Source organism: Photinus pyralis, unplaced genomic scaffold (genome assembly GCF_008802855.1).
Source record: "Photinus pyralis isolate 1611_PpyrPB1 unplaced genomic scaffold, Ppyr1.3 Ppyr1.4_LG1, whole genome shotgun sequence".
Lineage (NCBI taxonomy): Eukaryota > Metazoa > Arthropoda > Insecta > Coleoptera > Lampyridae > Photinus > Photinus pyralis.
Window position 1 is genome coordinate 1,498,639 of NW_022170249.1, and position 27,896 is coordinate 1,526,534.

General features: G+C 36.8%; 2 protein-coding genes across 7 annotated transcripts; one reads left to right on the forward strand and one right to left on the reverse strand.

Annotated features, from left to right (window-relative positions):
- LOC116175352 (oxytocin receptor-like) lies at window positions 1-27,600 on the forward strand. Of its 2 annotated transcripts, none has more exons than XM_031493434.1 (6): window positions 1-48; window positions 11,732-12,281; window positions 24,148-24,242; window positions 24,904-25,199; window positions 26,871-27,017; window positions 27,121-27,600. In XM_031493434.1, exons 2-6 carry the CDS (start codon window positions 11,751-11,753, stop codon window positions 27,267-27,269), a joined length of 1,218 nt encoding a protein of 405 aa, XP_031349294.1. In that variant the 5' UTR covers window positions 1-48; window positions 11,732-11,750; the 3' UTR covers window positions 27,270-27,600. The 2 variants fall into 2 exon arrangements, with proteins under 2 accessions (XP_031349294.1, XP_031349286.1); XM_031493426.1 differs by having other exon boundaries at window positions 10-48; window positions 27,100-27,597.
- On the reverse strand, window positions 1,690-8,715 carry LOC116175324. Of its 5 annotated transcripts, none has more exons than XR_004146288.1 (8): window positions 8,015-8,715; window positions 7,276-7,898; window positions 6,124-7,151; window positions 5,122-6,033; window positions 4,394-5,029; window positions 3,706-4,330; window positions 2,772-3,635; window positions 1,690-2,715 (listed from the first exon to the last, which is right to left on the reverse strand). XR_004146288.1 is itself a non-coding variant. In XM_031493407.1 (8 exons), the coding sequence occupies exons 3-8, from the start codon at window positions 7,890-7,892 to the stop codon at window positions 3,074-3,076; spliced, it is 4,380 nt and encodes a 1,459-aa protein (XP_031349267.1). In that variant the 5' UTR covers window positions 7,893-7,898; window positions 8,015-8,076; window positions 8,132-8,715; the 3' UTR covers window positions 1,690-3,073. The 5 variants fall into 5 exon arrangements, 3 of the variants coding, with proteins under 3 accessions (XP_031349267.1, XP_031349259.1, XP_031349275.1); XR_004146291.1 differs by having other exon boundaries at window positions 1,690-2,364; window positions 2,457-3,635; XM_031493407.1 differs by having other exon boundaries at window positions 1,690-3,635; window positions 8,015-8,076; window positions 8,132-8,715.
- Window positions 27,601-27,896: the final 296 nt, after the last annotated feature.

Here is a 27,896-nt window from a genome sequence, read left to right on the forward strand (position 1 = left end):
GAAGGTATTCCAGGCAGTATTGAAATAGATACGTCTTTTGATTTTGAGGTACGTTTATGTATTTAACATATTGTGGTTTAGAAAATATAAGATCAGAAATTATTAATTGTAACACTTAACATTTTTAAATTAATTATCATTGTTTATGGTTCCCAGTTCCTTCAATACTTGCATGTAGCGTATCAATACATTTCGGTTATAGTATAAAATAAACTAACTACACTGAATTACGATGAAGTTAACAGTACCATTAATTTATCATCTAACTGAATTGCCTCCAGAGGAAATTTCCTGTGAAGTAGATGTGCCAACTGTTGAGAATACTTATGATGAAAATCAACCCAATGCATCGACTGCTATACAGGGTGATTCCTATAGTACCTGCCACCGTTTGGGAGCGTGTAGGTGGTGCGTAGGGGAGTATTTTGATATAGGACACTTGGGGTCGGAAATCTAAAATAAGGGTACCAGAGCCAAATTTACCTTCTGGAATTTCGCGCCTGTAGGTAGGCAACCCAACCGGCCGGCGGTGCACACGGAGCGATCTCAGGCGGCGATGTGTGGCTGACACTTGATCAGAATTTGTTTAAACCCACGAAATCCCGTCTGCAACGACGCGTATCAAGTGAATAAACACTATGGCAATAGTATAATAATAGTTGGCTAGATGTAGGAAGTGCATTGAGAACAACGGTGGCCACGTTGAACACTTGTAAACGTTATTGCTTTTGACTGTCGTTTTCCCTCCTTCCCTCCCATGTCGCTGCCTCGCGCTAACTCGCTCTGCATCGCTCCGCGCGAAACGTCGGTCGGTTGGGTTGCCTACATACAGGCGTGAAATTCCAGAAGATAAATTTGGTTCTGGCGCCCTTATTTTAGATTTCCGACCCCAAGTGTCCTATATCAAAATACTCCCTTAGGCACCCCCTATACGCTCCCAAACGGTGGCAGGTACTATAGGAATCACCCTGTATACCTCCTAAATGAGGTAACTAGTAAATAACAATAATATATTTGTTTTGGGTTTTATCCTCCACATTTGTTTCAGGATCATGCTGGTATAGCAAAGGAGCTTCCTTGTCGTCCAAATATAAACGTTAGAAGATTAACCAAATCTTCCAAATTGGAAAATTCCTTAAAGGTACAACAACATTTAACGGAAAGCTATAAGGAAAATTCCCAAATGTTATCTGAATATTATAAAGTAAAAATTGATTACTTAAGGCACACAAAAATGGTGATACAATACAAACTGAATGTGTGCAAAAAATGCTATCAATTTTGGAGAATTCTCCTGTCCTTAAAAAAAAGAATATGTGACTTGTTCTGTGAGCCTACGAGATGTGATACTACCAGACTGTATATTATGTATACGTATATGATAGTGATAACCATTTTTTTTTATTAGTGACCGTGTTTTTTCCTGAATTTAACTTTTCTTATGCTCTTGACAATAAGACTGATACTATTTACCTACGTATTTTATAAATACAATGTGATTTTCCACTTTCTGCAACAAAAACTTTTATTATGAAATGATTTTTATGTTTAATACCTGGACTTTGTTTATACTTATTTTTGTATTGCTTTTGATTCCTTTATTTATAAGACTGGTATGGTAGGTAGTTAAATATTTGTTAAATGTGATTTTTTGTTTATACAAATATCTATAAATTATTTTATACAAGCTGTTTATGCAAGCTGACGCCTTGCAGTCCTATATTTGCATGTTAAAATTAAAACTTTGTTAATAGCTAGCATTATAATATGTAGTTCATCGCCCACTCAATACAATTGAAACAAATTCATCATCTACTTGAAAGTGCATTCACAACTATACACTACCATCGAAAACTCAGAAAGCGGCAAATCAGAGCTTTTCAAGTATCACTCTTTTGGTGTTGTTAAAATGCGACTCTTGAATCAAATTAAGTTTATTACAGTGATGAGTGATTTTTACTTACGTCAAAGTTGAGCGTGCAGAGAAGTTGCAATGAATCATATGTTAAGCTTCCTTGGAAACTCAATTTTAAATAACAGGTAGGTAATCGAAATTAATTTATTATAAATTTATAATTTTAAAACTCAGTTTATTTAAAAATTTGAAGCTAGTTAAACTCTAATTTTTAGCGGCATCAGTTTCCGTTTGAGTTGAAGGCTCAGAATTTGGATTTTCAGGGTTTTCAAAATTATTTCCATCGAATTCCCCATCATTTACACAGGACTGTGAAAGCTTCTCAATTTCAATTTCATTGAGGATTTCAGCTCGTAATTTTGATTTTAACGCAGTATCCAATCGCGCTGGTTTCTCTGGATCAAAATGTTGGTTTGGACGGCCACATAGGTAACAGAACTTAGCAGTACCTGTAAAAATCACAGAGGCACACACAAATATATATAAAATAGTAAATTCACATTTAAGTGTTTAAATTTTACCAACTCGGATATTAACTTACACCTCAAAAATACAGAACAGCGTACACATCTACGATACAATCCATCGGATTTATCAAGGAATTCTATTTCTATTTGACAAACACGACATTTTTGGTTGGGGTACTTTTCCAACGCGAAACAATCAATAACCGCGTTACAATTAGTACAAAATCGATCGAATCTGTCCGTCAGTACTGGCAAATTATGCGAGTGCGCCGCAGAAAATCCCCCTGACCGTCTTTCTTGAGTACCACTTGGTTGCGCCATTTTTTGACTTTTCTAAAATTAATCAGTATCACAAAAAAGTAGGAACGTATTGATTATCACTGACTAACTTAAATTAAAACTTCGATTTCAAAGTTAAACTTGTCCTGTATCCTTCACTCACGTAACACAAATGTGAAATGAACTTAAAATGCACCTGAAATTAATGTATTCACGACTCTTTTAAAAGTAAAACTAAACCGCGGACTAAGCATTTTACAGACAACGACTCACTCAGATCGAGTAAAAATATTACGTAGAATTAACCATGAAAGAAAAACAGCACCATTGTTTAAATACTTTTTAAACAATGACAGCACATTTGCCATCCAAGTTTTACATTACTGGGTACGCAAACGTATATATGTAGGCATTAAAGAATTTCTCGGTAAATACAGTTATATGTATAAACGGCGTCGTCTTCTTCGTAAATTTTTCCTTGGCTATTCCCGTCAACAATTTGCACAAATAGGCCATCCCGACTTTTGACACGCGAAAATGCTGTGTACAATTGTCCGTGTGTAAAAACAGGTTGAGGAAGGTACACACCAATCCTTTCAAACGTTTGCCCTTGCGATTTTGTTATAGTAATCGAGTAAGCAAGACGAAGAGGAAACTGCTTTCTACTAAATTTAAATGGAAGGTCCGTGTTTGATGAGTCAATTAGTATTCGCGGAATTAGAACTTTCTGTCCTTTACGATGTCCAGAAAATATGCTGCACTCTATAATATTATTTCCAAGTGATTCCACAATCAGTCTCGTCCCGTTACAAAGGCCATGCTTTGGATTTAAATTTCGTAACAATGTGACGCAACATCCTTGCTTAAGATTCAAGCAGTGTGGCGGAAATCCCATAGGTGTCAGTGAGTGCAAAAATTCAACCGGATACTGAGCCTCCTCCTCCTCACTTTCGCATTCGGCGACCTTATCAATGCTAAAATATTATCACAGTTAGTTTAGCGGTAAAATAATGTAAAAAAAACTTTAAATGTTCTCGTATTTACCTGTAATATGATTTTTGCTCGCCATTCAACATGGCCAAAACTTTTTCGTTAATTAATAGCGTGTCCGCATTTTTTGGGCATAGAATAGCCATTGACGCAAGACGATCTGAGGACAACGTATTGATATTTTCTCCGTAAACAGATTTGACAATATCGTCAGTAATTATATCACTGCTTAGCTGAACAAAATCACAGTGTTTTGCTGCAGCATCAACTCCACCTCCAACTGATAAGAGCCATTCTCCAAATACTGCATTGCCTTGGTTTAGTCGCATATTTTGTAACAGTTTAAGCTCCTTGAAATGTTTCCAAACCGGGCTGCTTTTCACGCATGCTTCCACAATCTGGACCCGAGTTCCATGCGGAACAACAGGTGCCTGTTGGCGAAAATCCCCCCCGACCACTATAACAATTCCGCCAAACGGATCATCGCAGTTCATCAGAAATCGTAGGCTTCTATCAACAGCGTTCAAAAGATGAGCATGACACATTGATATTTCGTCCCATATAATTAGCTTTGTATTTTTGAGTTCCCTCCATGAGTTTGTGCCTTGTTTAAAACGCGATGTAGTTGTTTCATCAAGATTGATGGGGATGCCAAAGCCAGAATGGACGGTTTTTCCACCTAAAATAAAAGTCATAGTGAATTTACATTTTCAGGTACACTTTGTTGTTTTCATTCAAATACCTTTGAGCAACGTTGCAGCTAAACCTGTTGGAGCTACAGATTTGACCGTTCCTCCATTTCCAAGGATTGTTGATGTTAATGCTTTATATACAAACGTTTTTCCACATCCTCCTGCTCCAGATAGATAAAAGCATTTGTTTTCTGAGATGCCGTTTACAGAATCCATGATAGTTTTGTAAGCAAGCAATTGCTCTGCATTGTCGTTCATCATTGTAACCAATCGATCAGCTTCTTGTTGCTCGTGTACAGCGTCAACTTCTTCCAAAATGTGATAGCCGTCTTTTGGAACTGGAAGTCCATAGTCTTTGCACGATTTTCCAAATTGCATCAAATGCTCTTGAATATCTCTCAGCGCCTGTTGCTCTGCCATATACTCACTGTGGTTCTGTAGGTAATCCTCCATTAACGACGTCTTGTATTTTAAGTACAATTCCGAAGAGGTGCTCGGATGAACCTGGATTAATATTGTCGCAAAAAGTAGACGCAATTCTCGTGGCATTCGAAAAAGTTCAGCTTCGTCCATGGCTTTGTCCCACTCTTCATCATCGTCTAAAAGGTTAATAGCTTTAGCAGCTTCCTGATATGTATCGTGAAGTTTTCCGTTCACAGTTCGTAAATCTTCATAGGATGTGGCGCCTGTCAATTAAATAAAGATTTTGATTTATATTATTAATCTTATGGAATAAACAAAAAATGTAAGTTTTGTTAAATCCATTTTTAACTCTTACCTCGAACATGAAGCAACAAAAGCCGAAGGCAGTATTTTTCCATATCCTTTAAATTTACAAAGTACATCCTGGCAACTACTTTATCTCCACCTAGTTTCCGGGGCTGCCAATGGTTGGATCTCCAAACATAGTGGTAGGGTATATCACAGTATAAGTACTTCCGTGCATTTACGTCGTTTGCATTTAACTGGAACCATCGCGTTAATTTGGTCCCCTTTTTGGCAGCAGCTTCCAAATCACGACGCTCAGCGCCCTCTTCAAAATATACCATTTGCTCAAGCGGGAGGTGAACAGGTAATCGCTCAACAGAGTGGGACCTTCCGGACATTTCGTATTTTTTTAACCTCCACATAGCTTCCGGCGCTGCTATATAACGCGTGTCTAAATAAATCTTGACCTCATCCCAATGATAAGTTCCAGAGCCCGTTGCTTCATTCATTTGAACAATGGCGGCATCATGGCCTTTGTAAATATATTTAAAAATATATTTTATGCTCTGGATTGATGAGCATATTTCAACATTAATGTGAGCATTGTACTTTCGCGACATGTATGGATTGTACGGGACTACCCACCGATTATCTAGTTTTACTCCTTTTATTTCCACAGTACGGTCCAAGTTTCTGCGACGATAAATTGGATAGCCGTTTACATTAATATTTGTTTCATCGCAGAATTCTTTTGGAAATTTTTTAATGCAGGAAATATGCCCTTTGTTCTCTTCCATGCAAGGGGCATCTTTTTTAAGTTCACCGCACGGGCCATGCATCATGCAAGACGTTATTATTTGAAATAGAACTGGGTCAGCAACAGGATCCGGAATCTCAGCAGAAACTGCATTATCAACATCAGCGGCTTCGCGAAATTTGTCTTCATCGTCAAGAATAACTAACATGTGGCAATGGGGCAAACCTGCAGCAATAGACACATTAAATTTTCATTTTTAATCATTCCATTAAAGTTGGTTAGAAGATTTTAAAATGAAACTAAAAATGTACTAACCTCTTTTTTGGAATTCAATTGTGTAAATAAACGCTTTTACTTTTCCAAAAACTCCTCCCTTGTTAGACACCAAATCGTTAATAAATTCCTTTAGCTTCAAATGAAAAACGGTCCCAACCAAATCCGGTCTATCAATTGCTGTTTCTTTGTGTTTTAATTCGTCGCGGATTTCCTTCCATGTGGGATTGCACGTGAAAGTAATAAATAAGTCTGGCTTTCCGTATTTCCCAACTATGACCATTGCGTCCTGATAATTCTGAGTTAGAGCGCGTTTACTTCCTGTAAAACTGGATGGCAAAATAACAATTCGTCCTGGCTTTAAATCCTTTATTTCCGCCTGGTTGTGTACGTAATCCATAAGGCCGCTGTACATGTCAACTCGCAATTTCTTTTGATTTGTTTTATTCCAAACTAACCGTCCACCTTCGACTTTCAAAAATGCATCCACAATATACATTTGCGTCAGTTTGCCTAAATGAAGGATTGGGTTAAAAGACTCTCGTTCTTGCATCCGGTAGGAATAAAATTCCAGCATGGAGATATTTACAACCTTTCTTGTCTCGTCAGCTTTCTTAATTCCAGGCTGCCATCCTGCATCGCCAAACGGAAACATAATTGGATAGGTCATAGGATCACAATTTGGACTAAATATATCGATATTTTGCAACTGTCCAGTTCCCTTATCATAAACAGCCATATCTCGTTTAAATCCAGGTTCCCCATCTTTAGAAACAAACACTGCAGCAACTTCGTTTGCTACAGGCAAATTGTATCGGCGAGGGTCATGTTGTCTATCCTTAATAATCCACATTTCAATTGTATTTTGATTTATATCCATGAGATCTTTCATCATTTTAAAGGCTTCGGCAAATGGATTACGTCGCAGGACTTTTTCAATAATATCAAAAACTTCTTTTCTGCATCCCTCGTTGTGTGTGTTCTGAGACCGCATGTTATTTGCATATTCGGGATCCAAAAAGTAAAGTTGAGCATAGGATGGTTCTGTTTCTTTGTTGTCGAAGTTGTCACTATAAATAAATAATGGATACAACCAAAGTTGCATTTTTTGTTCATTCCGTACTTGATTACCGTTCTCTCGAGTTTTACATTCCGTCAATTGAAAACAAATAATCCATAATTAATTTAACGTACCTGGGTTTAATGGATGTTGTTGTGCGATGGTAGACTTGACCATGGATGACAAACGTTGGAGGACCACCACGAAGTTTAACTGGTTGATGCCCAAATGATGCAAATCCGAAGGCGCTATTAAAGTTCCGTACGTTTCTCATAAAATTTTTGCCGTTTTCGGTGCTCTGGGTAGCTAATTCCCGTAGTTCCAAAGGATAATCATTCAGTTGTCGTAATGTTACACTTCCGTTCTCACAACAATGAGAAACATGTCCTTTAAATGTCTTTTCTCCATTGAAATGTAAAGCTCCACAATGTACGCATTTAAAACTTTTTGTTCCCAAATAGTGTTCGTCAGGCCGGTTATCCGGATTTCGAGCAACATATTTAGATGGCGGGGGTAATTTCATTCTTTGTAGCTTTTGACTTTCGTTTCTTAAATGAAGTCTTCGTTTTTCTGCTTTCTGTTGTTCTGGGGTCATTTTTAATCTTTGTCGTTGCGACCTTAGCTTATCGGCTTCTTTTTCCGCATCACTTTTATTTGCTTGACGTTTACGGCTGTATTCTCTCATTCGTGCCTTCCGTTCTTCGCTTGTTGGAGTTTTTGATGAACTGGCTACAGGCGGTGTCAAATTCATAGTTTTCTGTAATTTAAACACTTTTAAAAATTTGCCAAGATTTCATCATTAACTAAACCATGCCGGTTTCATCATCAACTCAATCAACTAACCAATATTGTATTTAAAAGTATTTGACTTACCTTCAATTTGTGTTAAGCTACTTTATTCCATAAATTGTTCTATTTCGTCATTTAAATCAACACTATAAATTTAACAACGTTTACTAATTTACAATAAACAGATTTATTAAAAATTACTTTTACTGTCAGTTTCTTTATTCGTTTTTTACTCCTAAAAGTGATGTGAAATAAAAGTAAAACTAAACCCACTCAGATCGAGTAAAAATATTACGTTGCATTATGTTGAATTAACCTTGAAAGAAACAGTACGTTTGCCATCCAAGTTTTACAATGACGCGCGAAAATACTGTGTACAATTGTCCGTGTGTAAAAACAGGTTGAGGAAGGTACACACCAATCCTTTCAAACGTTTGTCCTTGCGATTTTGTTAATTAAGCAAGACGAAGAGGAAAATGCTTTCCACTAAATTTAAACCGTTTTTGATGAGTCAATTAGTATTCGCGGAATTAGAACTTTCTGTCCTTTACGATGTCCAGAAAATATGCTGCACTCTATAATATTATTTCCAAGTGATTCCACAATCAGTCTCGTCCCGTTACAAAGGCCATGCTTTGGATTTAAATTTCGTAACAATGTGACGCAACATCCTTGCTTAAGATTCAAACAGTGTGGCGGTAATCCCATGCTTAAGATTCAAACAGTGTGGCGGTAATCCCATAGGTGTCAGTGAGTGTAATATAATAATTCAACCGGATAGGAACGGGGAAGTGGCTCTTAATAAAGAGTGATAAGCGGATGTTATTTATTTTTTTTACTGTGCATTTTGGTATTGAAGAATGAACATTGTTTTTTTATTAAATCTTATTTTTGAACATGTTATTAGTTTATCCTATTCTCTAGAATATTTCAAAAATATAGTACTAAAGAAGAGACGTGAAAACAACGAACTATGTATGTTTATTTACAATAAATGAGTTTTCTCTATAGAACTTAGTCATAATTGCTTCCCTAAGGGCTCGACCTGCAACTAAATCTTCATTTATTATGTTTTGGTGATCTGCAACGTGTTGACCTTAAAAAACACGTTATCCTCTGGTTCTGATATATTATTTCTTATACACAAATTGTGTAATGCACAACAAGATAATAGTTATTTATTACATAAGACGATAATAGTGAATCATTAGAACTGAGGACAGTTTGAATTTCGCGCGTACAATTCTAGTGTTTTTTACGTGATTGAATTGGCGATGATATATTTTTAGTTATTTTACTACTTCATATTAGTCACCAGTGCCATCGTTATTTCGTTAATTTGTTGTTGTTTTTAATTTACGTTTGCAAACTGTATTATCAACGTTCTTAAAAACAGTTCTTTTCAGAGCTACGCTGTAAATTCAAGAGTTTGTTGAAGTAAGTAATTAAGTAACGGTTAAATCACACTAATTTGCATTTGTAGGTTAAAAAAAACCCTTCTTGAGGATGCCCTTCACACAAGAACAAGATGCCTTTATTTTGAAGGCTCATTTTCGAAGTGCTGTACGTAATGAAGATGGAACGTGGTCATATTCGTTCCGGTCCTGTCGAGAGCAATTTATGGAAGAGTATCCCGATGTTATTATTTCTTATAAAGCATTTGCCAATCATAAGACACGAATTGTGGACCGATTTGAAAACAAGAATTGCATTTGTAAAGAAAAACATACCGGTCGTCCATTACTACGAAACGATGAAGTGGTCCAAGATGTCAGACAACGAATGGAGGCGAGTCCCAAAAAGTCAATCCGTCAGTTAAGTGCCCAAGCTGGTAAGTGGTACACGTAGAATGAATTTATACCTACTAACTTTATTTTCGAATTACAGGAGTGTCTTATTCAACATACTCTTGATGAACTACGAGCAGCAATTATTGAGGAACTAGAAAAAATTTCACCTGAAACTCTGGAGAAAGTGTTTGACAATATGAAGCGTAGAGTGGAATTGTGCCGTGAACACAATGGTGGACATTTTGAGCAATTTTTATAGTTCATTTAATACAATTTTAATATCGTGACTGTGCTTAGTGCAAATGTAAAATTTGTTGTAAAATGGGAGACTTATTTGTAAATTAAAAATAAATTATTACCCTTGGAAAGTGATTCTACATACACCACTGGAATTAGACAAATGATATTCTGTTATTACCAACCTTTAAAATTTTTAGTTTTGCGGGACATTCAAACTGTCCTCAGTTCTAATGAATCACCCGGTATATCAAGGTAGAGAAGTCCACTATTATTGCCTGAGCACCAAGATTACATCTCGAGGCGCTTGCGCCGAAGGTGTAAGGTGCGAAGGCAATAATAGACTTCTCTACCGTGGTATATATACTATTTTTAGCGCATTTTTGAAAAAAATACGCTATTATATTCGTTATGGCTGGCAGGCCGGCTGTCCGCGTGAGATCTCCACAACTACAATAGCTAGAGAATTCAAATTTTCACTAAAAGCTTTCTGCTATAGTGTAGATGTGCAGGCACTAGTCTATTTTGAGTTAGATTACTTGTGAGATCGATAATTGAAGAAAATAATTTCGATATGGGTTTCGGAGGTGCTATAATTTTACCGTTAGATAGCGCTACCAGTATAAAAACTTATTATTTACTTTGTGATTTGTTTTACAAAATGAAGACGTACCGTCAATTGAAATTAAATAAAATTAATTATTTAACGCAGCCAAAATTACTCGTGAGATCGATAATTTTAAACTTCGCTAATAAAATACTGACCTGCATTACCAAAAATGCGCTTTAATCATGCATATGCTGATTTACAACTTGTTTTCACTACTAGCACTTGAAATCCTCTAAATTAACATATTATATTGATAAGAGAGTTAACGGTTGGACAGAATTGTTTGTTTCTTAATTTAACATGTCAATCAAGTACATGGAAGTACAAGTCAAACAAGCCGTATTTTGTTCTGTCATTGAGATTTTTCAAAGAGTAATTTCGTTCGATTTTTTCAAAATGTGATAATTTTAGGTATGTAATTTCTCTGGAAATTGCGAATGGTGGCAATCGTTTTAGAGAACTTGTCTAAACGTTCATTGAGCGAAATTTCGGGTTGTGTTTTCTAAAAGTGACAGCGTGACAGTTCTCATTATTGACTACTAGTTAATAATAAAAAATTATTAACCACTTTGAACAAATGCCGAGAAAGCCTACTTTACAAGTGGAAAAAAGGTTAATAATCATGTCATCAGACGCTAGTAGTGAAAAAAAGTATTTTTTTCCATCGAATGAACGACGTTAATTCACGGGTGGCGTAGCCATGAGTGAATTGACTTTCACGACATGATTGGTTCCCCTTATCGCCGTGTATAATACTTTATTTTATAGCAGAAGTCATAGAAATCATTGTAACTTCTGAAAATTCTGTAGATTCAATTTAGACGTGCAAAATAGCAAGGTTAGGTTATTCCGTCGTGTCCATGAAAACAATATTGTATTTTTTTCTGAACTTCATCTTATTTCGTGCGCCACGTCTCATTTTTAATAAGAATGACAATAATTTGTTTTACTTTATATACCCTTGCCGTTAAAGGGATCTGGAGCTAACGTATTAGTTAAAATTTATTGAATTGAATTTATATGGGAATCATGGAGTAGGTATATACTCTCCAGAACACCAACTTACTGTTACGCTATGCTGCTACTAAACTGCAACTTTAAATGTTGTTCATAAGATCCGTGTAGCTACATTAATCCGTTACTGATGTCATTTATTTTTTGCAGGTAGTTTCGAAACAAATGCATGCTCATGTTAGTGGAACATATCGTCATGAATGGAACGATTGAAAATATCACAAGATCGGGACCAACCGTTGATGTTGAGAACACAACCGTGGACAGAGATGAAAACTTGGCAAAAATAGAAATTGCAACTCTTGCGATTATATTCCTCGTCACGGTTTTGGGAAACGGAACGGTTCTACTCGCGTTATGGACCCGAAGAAGGTACGCCGGAAGAAAGAAGCTGTCAAGGATGTACTTCTTTATACTGCACTTGAGCGTCGCCGATTTGATTACGGCGTTCCTAAGTGTGCTTCCGCAGCTGGGTTGGGAGGTGACCTACAGGTTTAACGGCGGAGTCGTTTTGTGCAAGGTTGTGAAATTTGGACAAACGCTTGGACCTTACCTGAGTGCTTACATTTTGATGGCAACGGCGATCGACAGGCATCAAGCGATCTGCTATCCGTTAACGTACTGTTCGTGGACCTCGCGAAGGTCCAAGGTAATGGTTTGGTTGGCGTGGGCTGCTAGTTTAACCTTTTGCATACCTCAGGTAGGAACATTTTTTTAATGACTTTGTGCACGTGTTTCGACATTTACTGACCATTTCGACGAGGTTATACCTCTGATACCATTGATTTTCTTCACTTGATTCCTTTCTTTTTGTTGTAGTAAAAATAAGCTTTACACTGTACCGGCTTTCAGTATTGAAAGATGAACATATGTTTCGTTGTAAAAATTTCTTATCACCAGATGTCTGTTATCTCAAATGAACAGGCTGAAAAATATTTCAATCATTTTCTAAATGCCTAGGTCGAGGCCTAATTAATAAAAAAGAGAAAAAGAAAAAACACACAGATAAATGAAGCTCAAGCTCTACTACATGTTTTTGAAAAAAAAAGTCCACGGGCTACACTTTAAATTTTAAGTTAGCAATTGCTCGGAATATTTTTTATTTAAATTTAAACGGCTTGAAGTCAACAATTTCCGCCAGAACTTTCAAATACAGCAAGGCATTTCCATGTTGTACGGGCAGTAATAACCAACCATTAAAGCAAAATCGTTGAAATTCATATAAACCTTCTCTGACCTCTTCATTTCTACAGGGTGGTACATACAGTATGTAAAAAAAAATTGTGGTAGAACGGATGAAAACAAGCATTTTTTCCAAATAAACCGAGGGTTCAACGTGTTGCGTTTGGGAGCCACCCCTGGAAAAGTGGTGAAATTTGCATTTCTTTTTTAATTTTTTTCGCAGCGGATCGGTCTTTCCGAAGTAAAGTTTTTGACTTTATCTTCACACGCGAGAAAAGGCCGTCCAATTGCTCGTTCTAATTTGTCAGAATTTTTCTGTGTCTAGAGCAATGACATACAATAAATAGACTGCGCGTGTCCAAGATAAGCACGGATACTGCAGGTGAGAGAGAAGGGAAAACTAAGAGGGCAAAGTGTCTCTTACGGTTACGCATCTGATTGGCTCTTTCAATTTAATTTGAATGAAATTGCGATCGCTTATGTTGAAAGAACCAATCAGATGCGTAACCGTAAGAGTTGCCCTCTTAGTTTTCGCTTCTCTCTCACCTGCAGTATCCGTGCTTAGCATTAGCACGAGCAGTTCATTTGTTATATGTCGATGGTCTAGAGCAGGTTTCACGCACTTTATTACGCGTACGCGGGAACGCCAACATATTCAATAAATTCCCATTGCGCATAGTTCTCATCGCTCTTCAATTTGTCAAAACTAATGTCTTACCAGTGCGACACACGTTAAAAATTACTTTCGCAATTGACGGACGAAAAACAACCGGAATACTGGAAATTTCTTTTACTCTTGATACGATATTCCCAACATCTGTTCTGGGCCAATAGCCGATGGAAAGTCGAGGTTCTGGACTTGATAAGGTATTACACTAATACGAAGGGTAGCTGATTATATTGCATGTACAGTCGTGGTCAGAAGTAATGTCCTCCCTCAAATATCTCAACTGCAGACAAAGTAGTTCCTCCATGATTTAGTTCAATATCATTTCAATCTTAGGGACTTTCCCCGTTTTGGAAAGAAGCCCAAAATTCACAGTGGATCTGGTACATTTGTTATGTGCTAAACTTGAGGTAATCCAGGGACATTACTTCTGACCAAAACCGTACATTTTGTATGAGAGTGCAGGGTGTGTTGCTTATGCTTATATTAAGGCATGAAAGGCAGTAGGCAGCAATGCAAACGACTCGTTGAGTAATTATTCAGGAACACTGAGCCGCGATTCTGTGGTAGAACTCAATCATTTTGGAAAACCGTGAGTTTATCCTTTGATACGGCCCTTATCGAGTTTAGTAGCAATTTGACCACAGTTTATTCAGATTATTTTATTCAGATGAGCTACGAAAAATTGGTTCCCTGATTCACGACTTAATTAATATCTTTACGCATTAATGCCCGTTTGCATCGACAAATTTAAGCGGAACTTAGCTTTAAGTGTAGCTTAAAATCCATGGCAACCATTGTCTCAATAATCGTTGCCATGGATTTTAAGCGACGCTTAAGCTAAGCTCCGCTTAAATTTGTTGGTGCAAACGGGCATAAGCTTTACAAAATAATGACAAGAGCTTTTAATTTTCCAGTTTATTGCATGCCATTTATTGTGTTAGTATAACATGTCATTTGACTATTCTGGAACGCCGGCACGTTTTCTAATTGCCCAAGGCGCAGGTATTTTTACATCTTTGTGTGGATTGTAAATGAAAAAGCTCCGTTCCAACTTAATTAAATAATAAACCTAATTAACTCTTATTGTGTCTTTAATTTACCTTGTCTCTGTGTCACTTCAAATAAAAGAACTGTGCTTTTCAGTACATATACAATGAAATTAGCTCCCGGCTTCAATAAATTTGCATGACATGTTGCAGATGCGATCTGCCTTTAAAATTTACCTTAATTTTTTTTTTCATTATATTTATATTTTATGATCAATTTTGTTAACGATAAAATTCTAAGGAAAATGGCTGTGCTGTTAGGAGTTTGGCAGTGGTCTAAAGAAATTTTATCGGGTGTATTTTACCGAGTTCAAAGGTGGATACAGAAGTAATTAAAACCCGATCTCAACATTTATCCTTAGCACCGATTTATTTTACGAGTTTATCGTAACTTTATAAAATATGGATTGCTCCCTGGTAATTAACCCACAAAGTGGCTTTTAGAGAGACCTTTGATGTAAAATTGTTCAATTTTCCAGCAATATATAAAATATCAGGGAATGGACCAGGAGACCTCGAACCGTCCCACAAAGGCCAAAGCAATTTATTAGTGCTGATGTTCTGAAATCCATCGTAAAAAGTAAACATCTCTGTCTATAAGTAAGCTGTGTATATTGAAAAGAAAGGCTTTGACCCACATATTTTCGATGAAAAATGCGTGGGATTAATAAATTAGGGAAGCAAAGCCAGTAAGCGACAAAAAAGAAGAAGAAAGTTGAAGGCTTCGAAAACATAAAAATAAAAAAAAGGTTGAAGTAGGTATTGTTGGATATTTTGTAATCCGTAATACGCATAGGAAAGTGTAATTTCCGGCGCGTTTGAATCTGGAAACTACAATCAGTATCGATCATGTTCTCGGACGTTAACCGAAATTAGTTTCATTCTAATTTTTCGCTTCGAGCATTTTGTTTTCAAACTTTAAGGGAAATTGAAAATTACAGGGAAATCACAACAGTGGTCAGGGTAGCGAGAAAGTAATCTGCTTTGCTCAAAACACAACCGCATCCTGAGGTACTAGTTCTGACGTTTTCCGCGCGGATTGAGACCACACTGTTTCATCCAAACGATTTTTGTTTCTTTGAGCGTATCTATTCACACGCAACCGCGTGAACTCAAATCCGCTCAGTAGCCGCGTGTTTACCGCCAAATAATTGCTACCAGTCGTAAACCGTACGAAGCTGTTTAAGTTGCATCAAACAGAAGTGTTTACTTAGACCACTAAATCTGTGCGGTACAGCTATTTGGCAAAGATGAAGGTTTGTGACACAGAGTTTGTCATAGATATAAAAGTGAAGACTGTTCAAACAAAATAAAAAGAAAAACCTAAACAAATTTAATGGGTCTATTTCCCAGCCCCCAGCGTAGATGAAGAAGTAATGCGGCCGGCGACGTAGCAGGACGCGCTCGCTTCAATAGGATATACACATTTTCGTTTGGGCCGACCTAGCGTTCCTTTTAACTCGTCCAAAACAACTCGATTAACCACAAGGAGTCACGATTAAACAAACGCAAAATGCAACAAGAGAAAAAGACTCGTTTAACATCCGTCTCTTCTATTTAACAACTCTTCCCTTTCCTTAACTTCCACTCCTCCCATAGTAAAAAACATCGTCTTCGAAAAATAAAACCGCACCTGTATTTTCTTAACGGCGATAACACATCCATATCTCAAAATTAATTAGCGTACGCAGCGATAACAACTCTTATCGCAACGACAGGAGAGAAACGTTTTATAATAACGACCTACTGTAGTCTTTTTAAGTGCGGCTCATAGAGCTCCTGTGTTGTGATCGGGTGCGGCGGAAAAGACGGCGGGGGCGACAGGTACGGTTGCGGTTGGTACAATGGAGAATTTAGCCATCGCGGTTGGCACCTGTTGTAATTGCCTGGATCTTTTCTTCGACTTCTTGTGTCTCTTTTTGTGGTCATCTGTCATCATCGTTCCTCGTCTGAGAAGGACTTGTAAGTTCCAGCAAATTTCGAGAAGGAAAAGGGAATTGGCCACGGCTAGCCAGGGGAAACGGGTCTTCTGGTGATACAAGTCACGCCAGAAAGTAAATAAAAATAAAATAAGAATACAACCTTTGTGTATCCTCGGGCAAGGAATCTACATATACAGAGTGGCCCAACGAGAAGTATACAGAGGGCTAAGTCACCTTGTATTAAAATTTTTAAATTTTAGTACAAGGTTTAAATTGTGCAAAAAATAACATATAACTTTAAACACACAACATTTATTTCAATAAATGCTCGAATTGCCTTCCGCCTGCTTCCATGCAATAATAAAGATTTGCTTCCAAACGCTACCGTACATGTTGCAAGATTTAATAATAATAATAATAATAATAATAATAATAAATGCCTTTATTGAGTCAATTGAGTAAATATAATAAATGGAAAAGTTTCAGAGGCGAAGTTCAGCTCACAGAATGCGCTGCTCTTCCACTTAACCTCTGTTGAGAGACAAATCCGGCGTAATTACATGATCATAATGTTCTTAAAATTAGGCATACCGATAGGTAGTGAACTGCTACTGCTGTCAATTGTTATTCATGAATCATGAGGTTATTGTCTTTCTAAATACCTGGAGATTATAGCTTTACGGAATTTCTGAGTAGTGAATGATTTTAGATTCGTTGGTAGATGATTCCACAGGGTCGCTATGTTATAGGAGAAGGATCGCTTGTACATCGTAGTGCGGTGTGCTGGCACGGAAATTGTGCCCCTGTGCCGTAGGTTTAAGTGATGCACATCCGACCTGAAGCTTATTTTTTCCCATAGATATGAAGGGCTCTTGGTGGTTAAAACCTTATAGTAACAAATCAGAGCGTGAACTTCTCTCCTATTTCTCATATTAAGCCATTTTGCTTCGCCTAGCTTCTCCGAGATGTGATGTATTGAACGTGGTACACAGTATATAAATCTCAAACAGGCGTTCTGCAGCCTTTGCACCCTTTTTACCTCCACACTGTCAAGACATGGACCGTAGACTACATCGCAATAATTCAGATGTGAGAGCACTAAGCTATCACATAGCATCCTTTTGACTTTCGTGTCTAATACATCTCTATTTTGGTAGAGTAGTTTTAATTTACCGAAACCTAATCTGATGCATTTACTTATATGAGATTTAAATCGTAACTTGTAGTCTAGTGTCAGCCCCAAGTTTTTTTCCTCGGTACTGCAGCTAATTTTTGTGTTTCCTAAAGAGATATTGACATTACTAATTAAGCTGTCGTAAACGTGACCACTGCTGAAAAGAATTGCTTTTGATTTTTCCGGATTTAGCTTCAGTGAGTGGGCTGTAGAGAGTTTTAGTAGTAAGTCCAAATCCCGGTTGATTTTATTGCACGCTCCCACTACGTCTGTAGGACTAAAGGGTAAGTATAATTGCGTATCATCCGCGTATAAATGTGAATTTACATATTTTAATCTGTTTTGGAAATTGGAGACATAAATTGAGAAAAGAGTCGGGCTTAGAATGGATCCTTGCGGAACTCCCGATTTAATTTTCTGATAGCGTGATTTTTTATTGTTGTAAACAACTCGTTGCTGCCTATTCTGCAGAAAGTTTTTAAAAAAAGTGGTGGCCTTACTTGAATCCCATAACTGTGTATAATTTTTAATAAGGTTTTATGGTGTATTGTATCGAAGGCTTTCGAGTAGTCTAGTAGTATCAATAAAACAGCCTGTCTATTATCAATTGCTGAGATGATATCATCTGTTATTTTAAGGAGACCAGTTGCGTAACTGTACCCGGCACGGAAACCTGATTGATTACAGGGTATTAAGCGGTTCAAATTCAAAAAGTTGGTGAGCTGAGTATTGATAGCTTTCTCTAGGACTTTTGAGAGGACCGGAAGAATTGATATAGGACGGAGATCTCTAAGTTCAAGCGGCGTGGGTATTTTATTCAGGGGAATCACGTGCGCAATCTTCCAGCACCTTGGGAATACCGAGTTTAATATACAATAATTTATTAAGTGGGTTATTATCCTCAGAAGATGAGGGAGACATAAATTAAGCATGTATAGGGTGATCCCATCTGATCCGGCTGCATTAGACTTGATGGTTTTCAGCAGTTTAAGTATGTCTGATTCCTCAACAGTCTCAAATTCTAATTGTTGCATTGGCTGCGTGCGCCTTTGGCATAGTTGTGCAATGTCCGTGTCGTTGATGTTCGCGTATGGACCGGACTGAGTAAAATGATCATTAATTTTATTTACATCGGTTAGGTATTCTGGCAATTTTGAGGGGGACTTGTCCATATATAGAACATTGCTTTTCCAGGGCTTTCCACAGAACAGTCGGATTATTACTTGTTGCTAACTGATTGATATAGCTCTTTTTCTGCTTTTTACACGCCTGCGTTACTTGATTCCTCAACCGTTGTACTGCTGCCTGTTTAAATCGGTTTTGTTATTTTTAAAAATTGCAAGCGCTTTGTCTCTCATACTCATGAGAAATTTAATGTTATCGTTCAGCCACGGCGCAGGACGTTTACTTACGCGGGAAGTTGTAACTGGAGCGTGCTTGTTGAATAACGTGATTAGGTTTGTGTTAAAAAACGATAGCTTAGCGTCAATATCTTGAAGATCAAGAATGTCGATCCATGGTATAGACTGCAGATCGTGTTTAAAATTACTGTAGTTAAAATTTCGAAAACTCCTGTAGGTTTTTGTCTTTTGATTAGGTTTTTGCGCCAAGCAAGACTTTATTTTACAGAAAATCATCTCGTGATCTGAGAAGGTACGAGCAGCAAATATACCCGAATCTAATATCTCTATGGAACTACTAGAGAGGATTAAGTCTATTACAGAGTTACCGCGGGTACAATCTGTGATATGTTGAGCCAGATCTAAGTTTTGACACATATTAATTAGTTCTAGTGTGGCTCGTTCATTTTTACTATAGTCTATGTTAAGGTCACCAAGAGCGATTATAGACGGGCACGAAGAGCTTATATCCAACCAGGTGTCTTGAAATATACTTAAGAAATTTTCATAATTTTGCCGCACAGGGTTGTACACTGATCCTATTGCAAGCGACTTACCCCTGTGGTTAATGTTTACCCAAACTTGTTCGATGGTGTCATCAGTTTGTATTTCATTGAAAAACAATTCATCATTGATGTAAATACCCACTCCTCCTCCTTGAGCAGTAGTTCTGTCCCTACGAACAAATTTGTAGTTTTGAAGGTTGATATTATCAGTACTAATGTGAGGTTTTAACCAGGTTTCTGTTATACATATGACATGGGGAGTATTTATGGTTGTGAGTTCCTGTAATTTAGAGATTTTAGAAGACAATGACCGTATATTTATGTGCGTAATTTCAGGGGTAATCGCTCGAAATTGTTGAGTTATACAATAGTGTATTCTATTCTTACACTATGGTTATACGTGCTCGCAACCCTTGTAATGTTCCGGGCGGAGTAGCATACACTTTATTCTTTAGATATCCCCACAAGAAGTAATCTAAAGGACTTAAATCAGGAAAAAAAACCATTTCAAATGCGAATATCTCCGAAACGAATCAAAAGAATTTAAAAAGCAAAGCAGATTAATAATCACGATTAAATTGGCTTTCAAATAATGTGCCATTTGCCATAGGATTCCATTTAAAATTTTAGGGGTTAAGCTCCCTACGTAGAGGGGTGAAGACTTGGGTTCGTGATTTGTATTCCAAAAGTTGTCCCCCTCCAATACAAAATTGACGTGTTCGAGGATTTTTCGAAATTTCTAAATTTAATACCCTAAAAGCCCTCTGTATACTTCTCGTTGGGCCACTCTGTATACAATATTACATTGCATAAAACAGTAAATAAATTACTAATTCTGTGCAAGATTACACTTAACTAAATGCAAATGATCAGCAAAGCTGCATACTTAGGAGCTATAAGTAACTTAATCTAATCTCATTTACAGACAGGAAAATAAACACATTAACTAACGGAGTTACCTTGTGTTAACAGTAACAGGAAAGGCAAAGATAAATGTAAATTGTAATTACGTAAACATCCGCAACTTTTATATTCAATATAGCAAGATAAACTAACGAGAAAAGCAATTACCAACAGGTTACCTGCACGTTTGCAATTGCGATTGTTCGATACAATGTAATAGATCAGTTTCAGCTAATCGACAGGTAGCAATCTTCAATTCGAAAGCGAGTGTGTGCATTTCATACAGAACACGGTACTTTCTCAATACGATTACGTCAATGCTCGTAACGTACAAAGAAAAATATATCCTAAACTAGAAAATGCAAAAAATCAGACCTAGTTCCAATTAATTCAAGCTTATGTACCCAATAATAAATGGGTTTAGGATTGCGATATAGGTAAAACAAAGATAGGTAATTTAAATAAAGCATATGCCATAACCTAGAAAGAAACGGGTTAACAAAAAGGAGTTTTATGAAAATAACTTTACCTAAAGAGGATACAGCCACGGTCTCATTCGCGTAAAAACGCTTAGATAATTCATTTAAACAATTTTATCGTGATGGCTCTGGAATTTTACAATATATCCAAATCTTTTGCAAAAGTTAGAACTTGTCAACTTGGCAAAAGTGATATTTTTCGCAAACCACTGATAAAACTACTCCGCATCCACTAAGCATTCTTTTTATACAGCAGAATTCTTCAGTTATCTGCAAAAACGCAAAATTCAGATATTGAAATTAGTTATTAGAAAGTGACAAGCGATAACTGCAAAACAATTTTTTTTATTCTGGGTAAAATAATAACATAAGTAAAGTAAACGGTAAATGTTTTTAAGGGACACCAGTTCCGTATGAAAGAATTATGAAGCACGTCTATAATGTAACGTTTTATATCTTGCACGCACACGAGAGAAGTAGAAATGTTGGGACTGCCAATTCATCGGTAATATGAGTATGCTATGAAAAAGATGTCTTAGGTAGGGATAAATAGGTAGTTCAACTGAGTCAAAGATTTTATTTTCAAAGAATATAATATGCCATAACTCAAAAAAATGCCCTTCCGATAACCATTACTCCAGCTCTCGATATTTTGAACGCATTGTACTGCATTTATTACTCATGAAAAGAATTTTAAAGTTCATAACGTACGCGGCAGCCAGTGACATGCGACAAGTCACGAAAAATGTCAAGGAGAATAAATTCCGCCAGTTTCAATTAAAAAATACTTCAACTTTTCAAGTAACGAAATTTGTTTAATTTTTAGTAACCGGAAACGTACGTATGAGAGATATTTCAGGCCCACTCGTAATTGTAATTACACCCCTGGGTATGAATGCATATCTAATTACATGACCACAAAGAATCAGAAATGAAACAAAGTGTATTATTAAATTTCATTTGAAGTTAGAATTTGGCTAATAATTCGAAAGGGCGTTCAGTCATAGCAACGGGCGTTCCTTTCTTAATTACATTGGGTATCCTTTGATCTCACTTCGTTGAAATTTTTTGTCAAATAAATAAATTTTGAAATAATTACGTTCATATTTCCTTGCGCCCTCCCTGTTGGTTATTTTTTACTAATTTTTTTTCTTAAGTCGTTAATGCCGTTTCTCTTCGGAGCCTCCAATCGTATGAATTTAGTTCTGCAATAGTTTACTGCCCGTGACGCAGTAGAATATCAGCCTGATTTCCTTTCTGTACCGTACAAGGGGGCTTCGATAACAAAGAATTGGATTGTAAGTGGACTGTAATTATGAATTACTTCCAAGGCCTTGTTTATGCTGGGAATGAAAGAATATAGACACATAAATAAACGTGTTTATTATCAAAAATACAAAGTAAATGAATTTCTATTGAACATGGTTGACGTAGGCACGACGGCTACTAGAATATGGTAAAGTTACGAAGGGATAATGTAAACAAAGGAACTTACGTGTTGTTTCGAAGTCCATTAACAACGAAGGCGATGTTGCAATGGCGAAGGTTGCTCTTCTATTCTACGAAGTTGTCGAATTTGTCGATTTTGTTACAACGAAATCTTCTTATTGATGTGCGGTGCTTTGACGTTCTGCTTGTTAATAACGATGTTGCGAACTGCACGGCGACATCTTGACCCGTTGTGGATCGATCAAGATCTATATGCGAACGACGAAGGCTAATCGGCCATTGATTAACGGCGACTTCTCAACTTAGTTTAGTCGATGGCTTCTAAGCGAAGAATGGGACGAATTCTGCGCGACGAGTACACATATTGCGCTTCTGCGGCTCATGCGCGCACACGTAACAAATAGGAATATATACAGGCAAGGCAAAACGGTTATGTACAGGGTATTTTCATTAAAGGACAAACGAAAGGATATTTTATTCTAGTTTGGGGACGCAACACTTTCAATACAATAACAATCGCAATAAAATTTAGGAGAAATCATTAGTATTCACGTGTGTGGTTTGCAATGCATGTTTTGATATGTCTAGGTAATAAAGAACTCGCTTGAAATTGATTCACAAACTCTTTCAGCCTGAAAGTTTCTTGAGGAATTAGGCTTTAGCTCTTATTTGCGCCTACCGCTATTTTCGGCTCAATTGCGCCATCCGCAATATTTTTGTATTAATTATGGAGAATTAAAATACGTATTTGGTTTATGCAGAAAGAAAAGGTGGTCGGACGGTTACTATAATTTTAAAACGTGAATATTGCGAAGTGTTGCCGTATTAATAAGGAAGCGAACCTTTTCTCGTGTCGGTGCATATTTGGATTTAGGTGTACACGTTTAAATAAATTGTTACTACGAAAGCGTTTGGGTCTAGGGTGCAAAGCATTCCATTGCTCTATATTTGTAGTGCGAAGTCGTCAGATATTTTGTCTTTTTCTCCATGTTAACAAACGTAACTAACTTAACTCAACATTTCTTTACAGTCTTTTCATTTTATTCGTAAATTGTAGTGGTATAAGTTCAAAATTTCTTTGAAAAAGAGCAAATTAGATTTTTTTAAATATGCTTATTTCATATCGGATTTTATGGTACTTACCACCTATTGAACTTGCACTCAAAATGTCAAACTTCGCATACAAAATATGCTATAGATACCATTTGAGTTGTCTACTAAAGTATCCAATGCTATATGTGGTCCATTTAAAAAGAAACTGTACATACATATATATACGTATCCCCTGAAATGAACACTAGAAATAGCAGCTCTTACTGTGTGACATCCTACGTCAACCATCAGCAGTAGTCTAGCCAAATGTAGAAATGTTAAATAATATATAAAATAATTCTGCATCGACCGGGAATCGAACCCGGGTCGGTCGCGTGGCAGGTACAACGATTAGACGAACGACAACGAAGACGACTAGCATCTTTAATAGATATGGATTTCTGTTTACACAAGTGCTTAGAACAAACGTTTGTTCGTTTAATAGATTCGTTCTGGATTTTATTCTCCTTTAAGTTCTGAGGCAGCAGAGCTTCATTTAACATTAAATCCGATCGGGACCTACCTTTACAAGTACGTAGTACGTTTCCTTGAACGCCTTGTTTATTTGATTAACCCCATTATCATTACTCGGCAAACTACTTTACTTTTTGCTGTACCTAACGACTTAATGAAAATACTTTTCATAACGTCTACTAATTGGACGTATTTTAATTTGCTGTAATTTGGTGTAAAAAGTGTATATCTTTAAATATTCGTAATTTTTACAATTTTTATTGTTTCAGTTGACGATTTTTGCTTACCAAGAAGTGGGCCCTGGTGTATATGATTGCTGGGCTACGTTTCCACAACCGTGGGGTGCAAAAGCTTACGTAACTTGGTAAGTAATTAATTGTTAAAAAATAGAGTGTTTCGCAAATATAAAACGCCCTAAGGTTGTTCAATGTAACGTCGTATACAATTTGAGTAGTACAATTCTACAAAAATTTTCTGACAGTTGTTCTACATCTCACAGATTTATTTCGCCCCCTGGTAAACTTAATTTGTATATGACGCACACGCAGAACTTTACTACAAAACAAAGACATTCATTTCCTGTTTCTGAAACTTTCACAATTTTTCGACGTTATGCTCCTAGGGAAATTGTACAGATGGCACAGTATACCTACATTAATTCTAATTTGTTTCGAGCATTCTTAGATAAGAAAAACAGATGGCGAGAATGGTGGAGCTTGCGTGAATTGCAATTGTCTCTAAACGATGCTCAAACAAATGGGATACTAGAAATGTAGATAATTGGATAATCGTTGCCCAGTACAATAGATTTTCAAATGTTTAATTTAAATTTAGCGCACAGCTGTATCTTGCCCCAAAGCTTAATAGTCGGTAACCCATAAATTATTCCTTACTTTCGGAAAACTTGCCGTCTGTTGAAGGGCTATGCGTACGTCAATGAAATTTCGAAACAATTTAAGTGTAATAATTCACGGATTCTCAGTTGCAAGCAACTTGGTTAACGAATCATTGGTTACTTCTTGCAGGTATGGGATCTCCGTGTTCATTGTACCTCTATTAGTATTGATCGTAACTTATAGCTGCATTTGCCGCGAAATATGGCGAAGTTCCGCAGGTGAATTGGGTCAACGCCAAAGGCAGAATCACCAACCGAAACCGTTACCGGGAAAGAAGGGGCCGTTAATTTCGCGAGCAAAAATTAACACCGTGAAGCAAACCGTCGCGGTTATAGTTATGCACATTGTTTGCTCAACTCCATTTATATCGGCTCAATTGTGGGCGACTTGGGATCCACTAGCAAGTGAAAGTCCATTTTTAGAGGGTAAGTATATGCTGTAACGATGCCATTAAATTAAATTGAAAACAGAATATGTCTAATTCCCCTATTGTATTTAAGTATCATATTGTTACAAGTAAAAATGAATTACGCCAGTAACTTATTTATTAATGGATGAACGCCAAGTGAATTGTCATAACGCCTTACGCCTCACTATCCCCCAATGAATGCCACTCGCCGGCTACTTTTCTACAATTTGTGGCAGGGCACAAATTTTGATGACTTTCAGGGCGGATGGTGGGCAATTTGAGCATTAAAAACAGTTGTAATGAAAAATGTATGCTTACTTTACTGGACGTTGGCAAAGTCAGGGGGTGTCTTTTATACCTGATTGTACCAAGATGGTGGAGTATGGCTTTCGACTCACTCACAGTTTTAGAAATTCATACTTCGATTTAATTGGTTGGAGTATCTTCAAGCAGCTAAATATGAACCAGTTTTTTCTAAAGGGGCGATGTTTAAGTTATAAATTTCAACGCCAATAAATTTTCATTATGATCATAAATCGTGCCTAGACAAAATTGGATTATAACTAAAGCAATAACAGGAAAAACATACATTTCGAACGTATCTGAATATTATTTAGTCTGTTTATTATAAATAACAAACGAACGGCAGTGCTGGTAAAGTCGTTGCCAATGAATGACTGTTTGTTTTAAGATGCACAATAAATTGTATGTCTGTGATCTTAAATCAAGAAACGTATTAATGTCCTTCTACAATGACAAGTGCTTGGAACAACAAAAGAATCTGTTTGTGTTTGGAATGTATTAATACGTAGTTGCCAATTATATGCATTTATAACAAAAAAATTATTAAACTGCAATATTCAGAGAGTTATACAACTGTAAAAAAACGAATCTTACAAAGTTACAGTGTTTATGCAGGAAATATATTTTGCGGAACTTACCTTCAGAGCTAGCGTATATTTTAGTAAAAGTACTGTCACACTAACTACAACTGCAGGATGCCCGATTGGGAATTTACCATGTTTATTACAAGCCGATGGGTTCAGTCGACAGATCCCAGTATGGTTTATCTGTCTCCTTCTTTTCCTTTGTAGCTTGATATTTTCATTTTGTTCATCATATTGAATGAGGCATATTTAATACTACGTAAACAGGGCGGCTGCCGAAAATTGGTTTAATTAGAAAATAGAATTTATCTCTTTTGGATTGATTACTATATCTGCCGGAGTTTTATACCGATGGAAAGTTCTAGGTTAGGAATACCTCGTGCTTTCTGAAGGGTATAGTAATAGGCTTCGGTCGGGTAAGAATAGGAACGTTTTGTATGATAATTGTTATAGTAATATGCACAGGGAAGTATAACAAACAAAACTAAGGAATCTTTACTTTTGTAAAAGCACGAATTAACGTTTAACGTAGTCTCATTAAAATAGAAGCAGTTTACAAGTAATTAATGTGTATAGACCCGCATTATAATTCCGCGTTTCTCATCATTAAGCTGAAATTTATACACTCGCACGTAAACTTCTGTTATAAATTTTAGGCTCTAAATGACCCTCTCATGTGCTCCATATTAAAACGTAATGCAGTTCGTGCCTTAGTACATATTAAATTTCCATCACGCAATGAAAATTATAATGACGCCTTTAAAATAAATACTAACTATAACAATGTTATTTTATTACAGGACCTGCTTTCACCATACTAACCCTTCTATACAGTTTGAATAGCTGCGTTAACCCATGGATATATTTAGCGTTCAATCGAGAATTGCCGCGGCTGCTCTTACGACACTACACTGCCTCAAATAAAAACTACAGGACAACGGAAACAGGTACTGCTTCAATTTCTCTCTCTCCCCCTTTCTTCATTCTTTCAAAAAGACGAATAAAAATAATCGATGTAACATTGAACAGGTAACAGCAGTAATTCTTCAGGTGTCGTCGAGACAACGTCTCTTAGACCATTTACAAGATGGTCACTTTGTAACAATTCAAGGAATGCGAAATCCTCCGGCAGACCACTTCAGCGTCACTACGGGGCCCAGTATAATGCACGTCGGTGGGTAGTAACGACGGCCACATGAAGATTACAGTTAAGTGAGTTTTGTGATTGCGAACCTTCAGGTTCGTCATCATTCGGCGATCCCGTCACCGAACTCACTGACGTAGAAATCGAATTCGAACCAAAAATCAAAGTTTGTGAATCTGTGATGTAAAGATACTGACTACCAAATCATAAAAATAATAGGTTATATATTTTATATTTTTACTTACATAATATTATGTACGGTGTACAGGTATTTTTGGTACTTACGAGACGTATTCAATTTTTAACAACGATTAACGAATTTTAAGGTAGAATAATATTGCTCCTAACGTTAATATGTATTCAATTTAATGTTAGATATTAAAAACCATTATTTTTCTGTTGTTTTACAATTTTTTGGCTTCCCTTTCCCGAAAACTACTTTTGTAGATGTACTTGCAGATTTCCAAAAAAAGTTCCCTCGGAGTCTTCCAAAGGTAAGTCAGTTCCTCGAGGAAAAATACGTCTTTGAATAAAACCCAAGCAGGTAAGGAAGTTGAATGAACTGTGAAGTATATTGAAGCTGGTGGGACGATTCTCGAGATGCGATACTAAACTAAGGGTTCCTGGTTCGAATCCGGGTTCGGGTATGCTCTGTAAATGTAAAGGGGGTTGGGTTGGCTGA

Bases quoted from the DNA above. Each gene is read 5' to 3' on its own strand.
- LOC116175352 (XM_031493426.1), top strand. From the start codon at position 11,751: ATGCTCATGTTAGTGGAACATATCGTCATGAATGGAACGATTGAAAAT. The intron at 12,282-24,147 runs GTAGGAACATTT...TTATTGTTTCAG, and splicing joins TAACCTTTTGCATACCTCAG to TTGACGATTTTTGCTTACCA. The intron at 25,200-26,870 runs GTAAGTATATGC...ATTTTATTACAG, and splicing joins TGAAAGTCCATTTTTAGAGG to GACCTGCTTTCACCATACTA.
- LOC116175324 (XM_031493407.1), bottom strand. From the start codon at position 7,892: ATGAATTTGACACCGCCTGTAGCCAGTTCATCAAAAACTCCAACAAGC. The intron at 7,152-7,275 runs GTACGTTAAATT...ATTTATTTATAG, and splicing joins ACAACATCCATTAAACCCAG to TGACAACTTCGACAACAAAG. The intron at 4,331-4,393 runs GTATTTGAATGA...CTTTTATTTTAG, and splicing joins AGCTGCAACGTTGCTCAAAG to GTGGAAAAACCGTCCATTCT.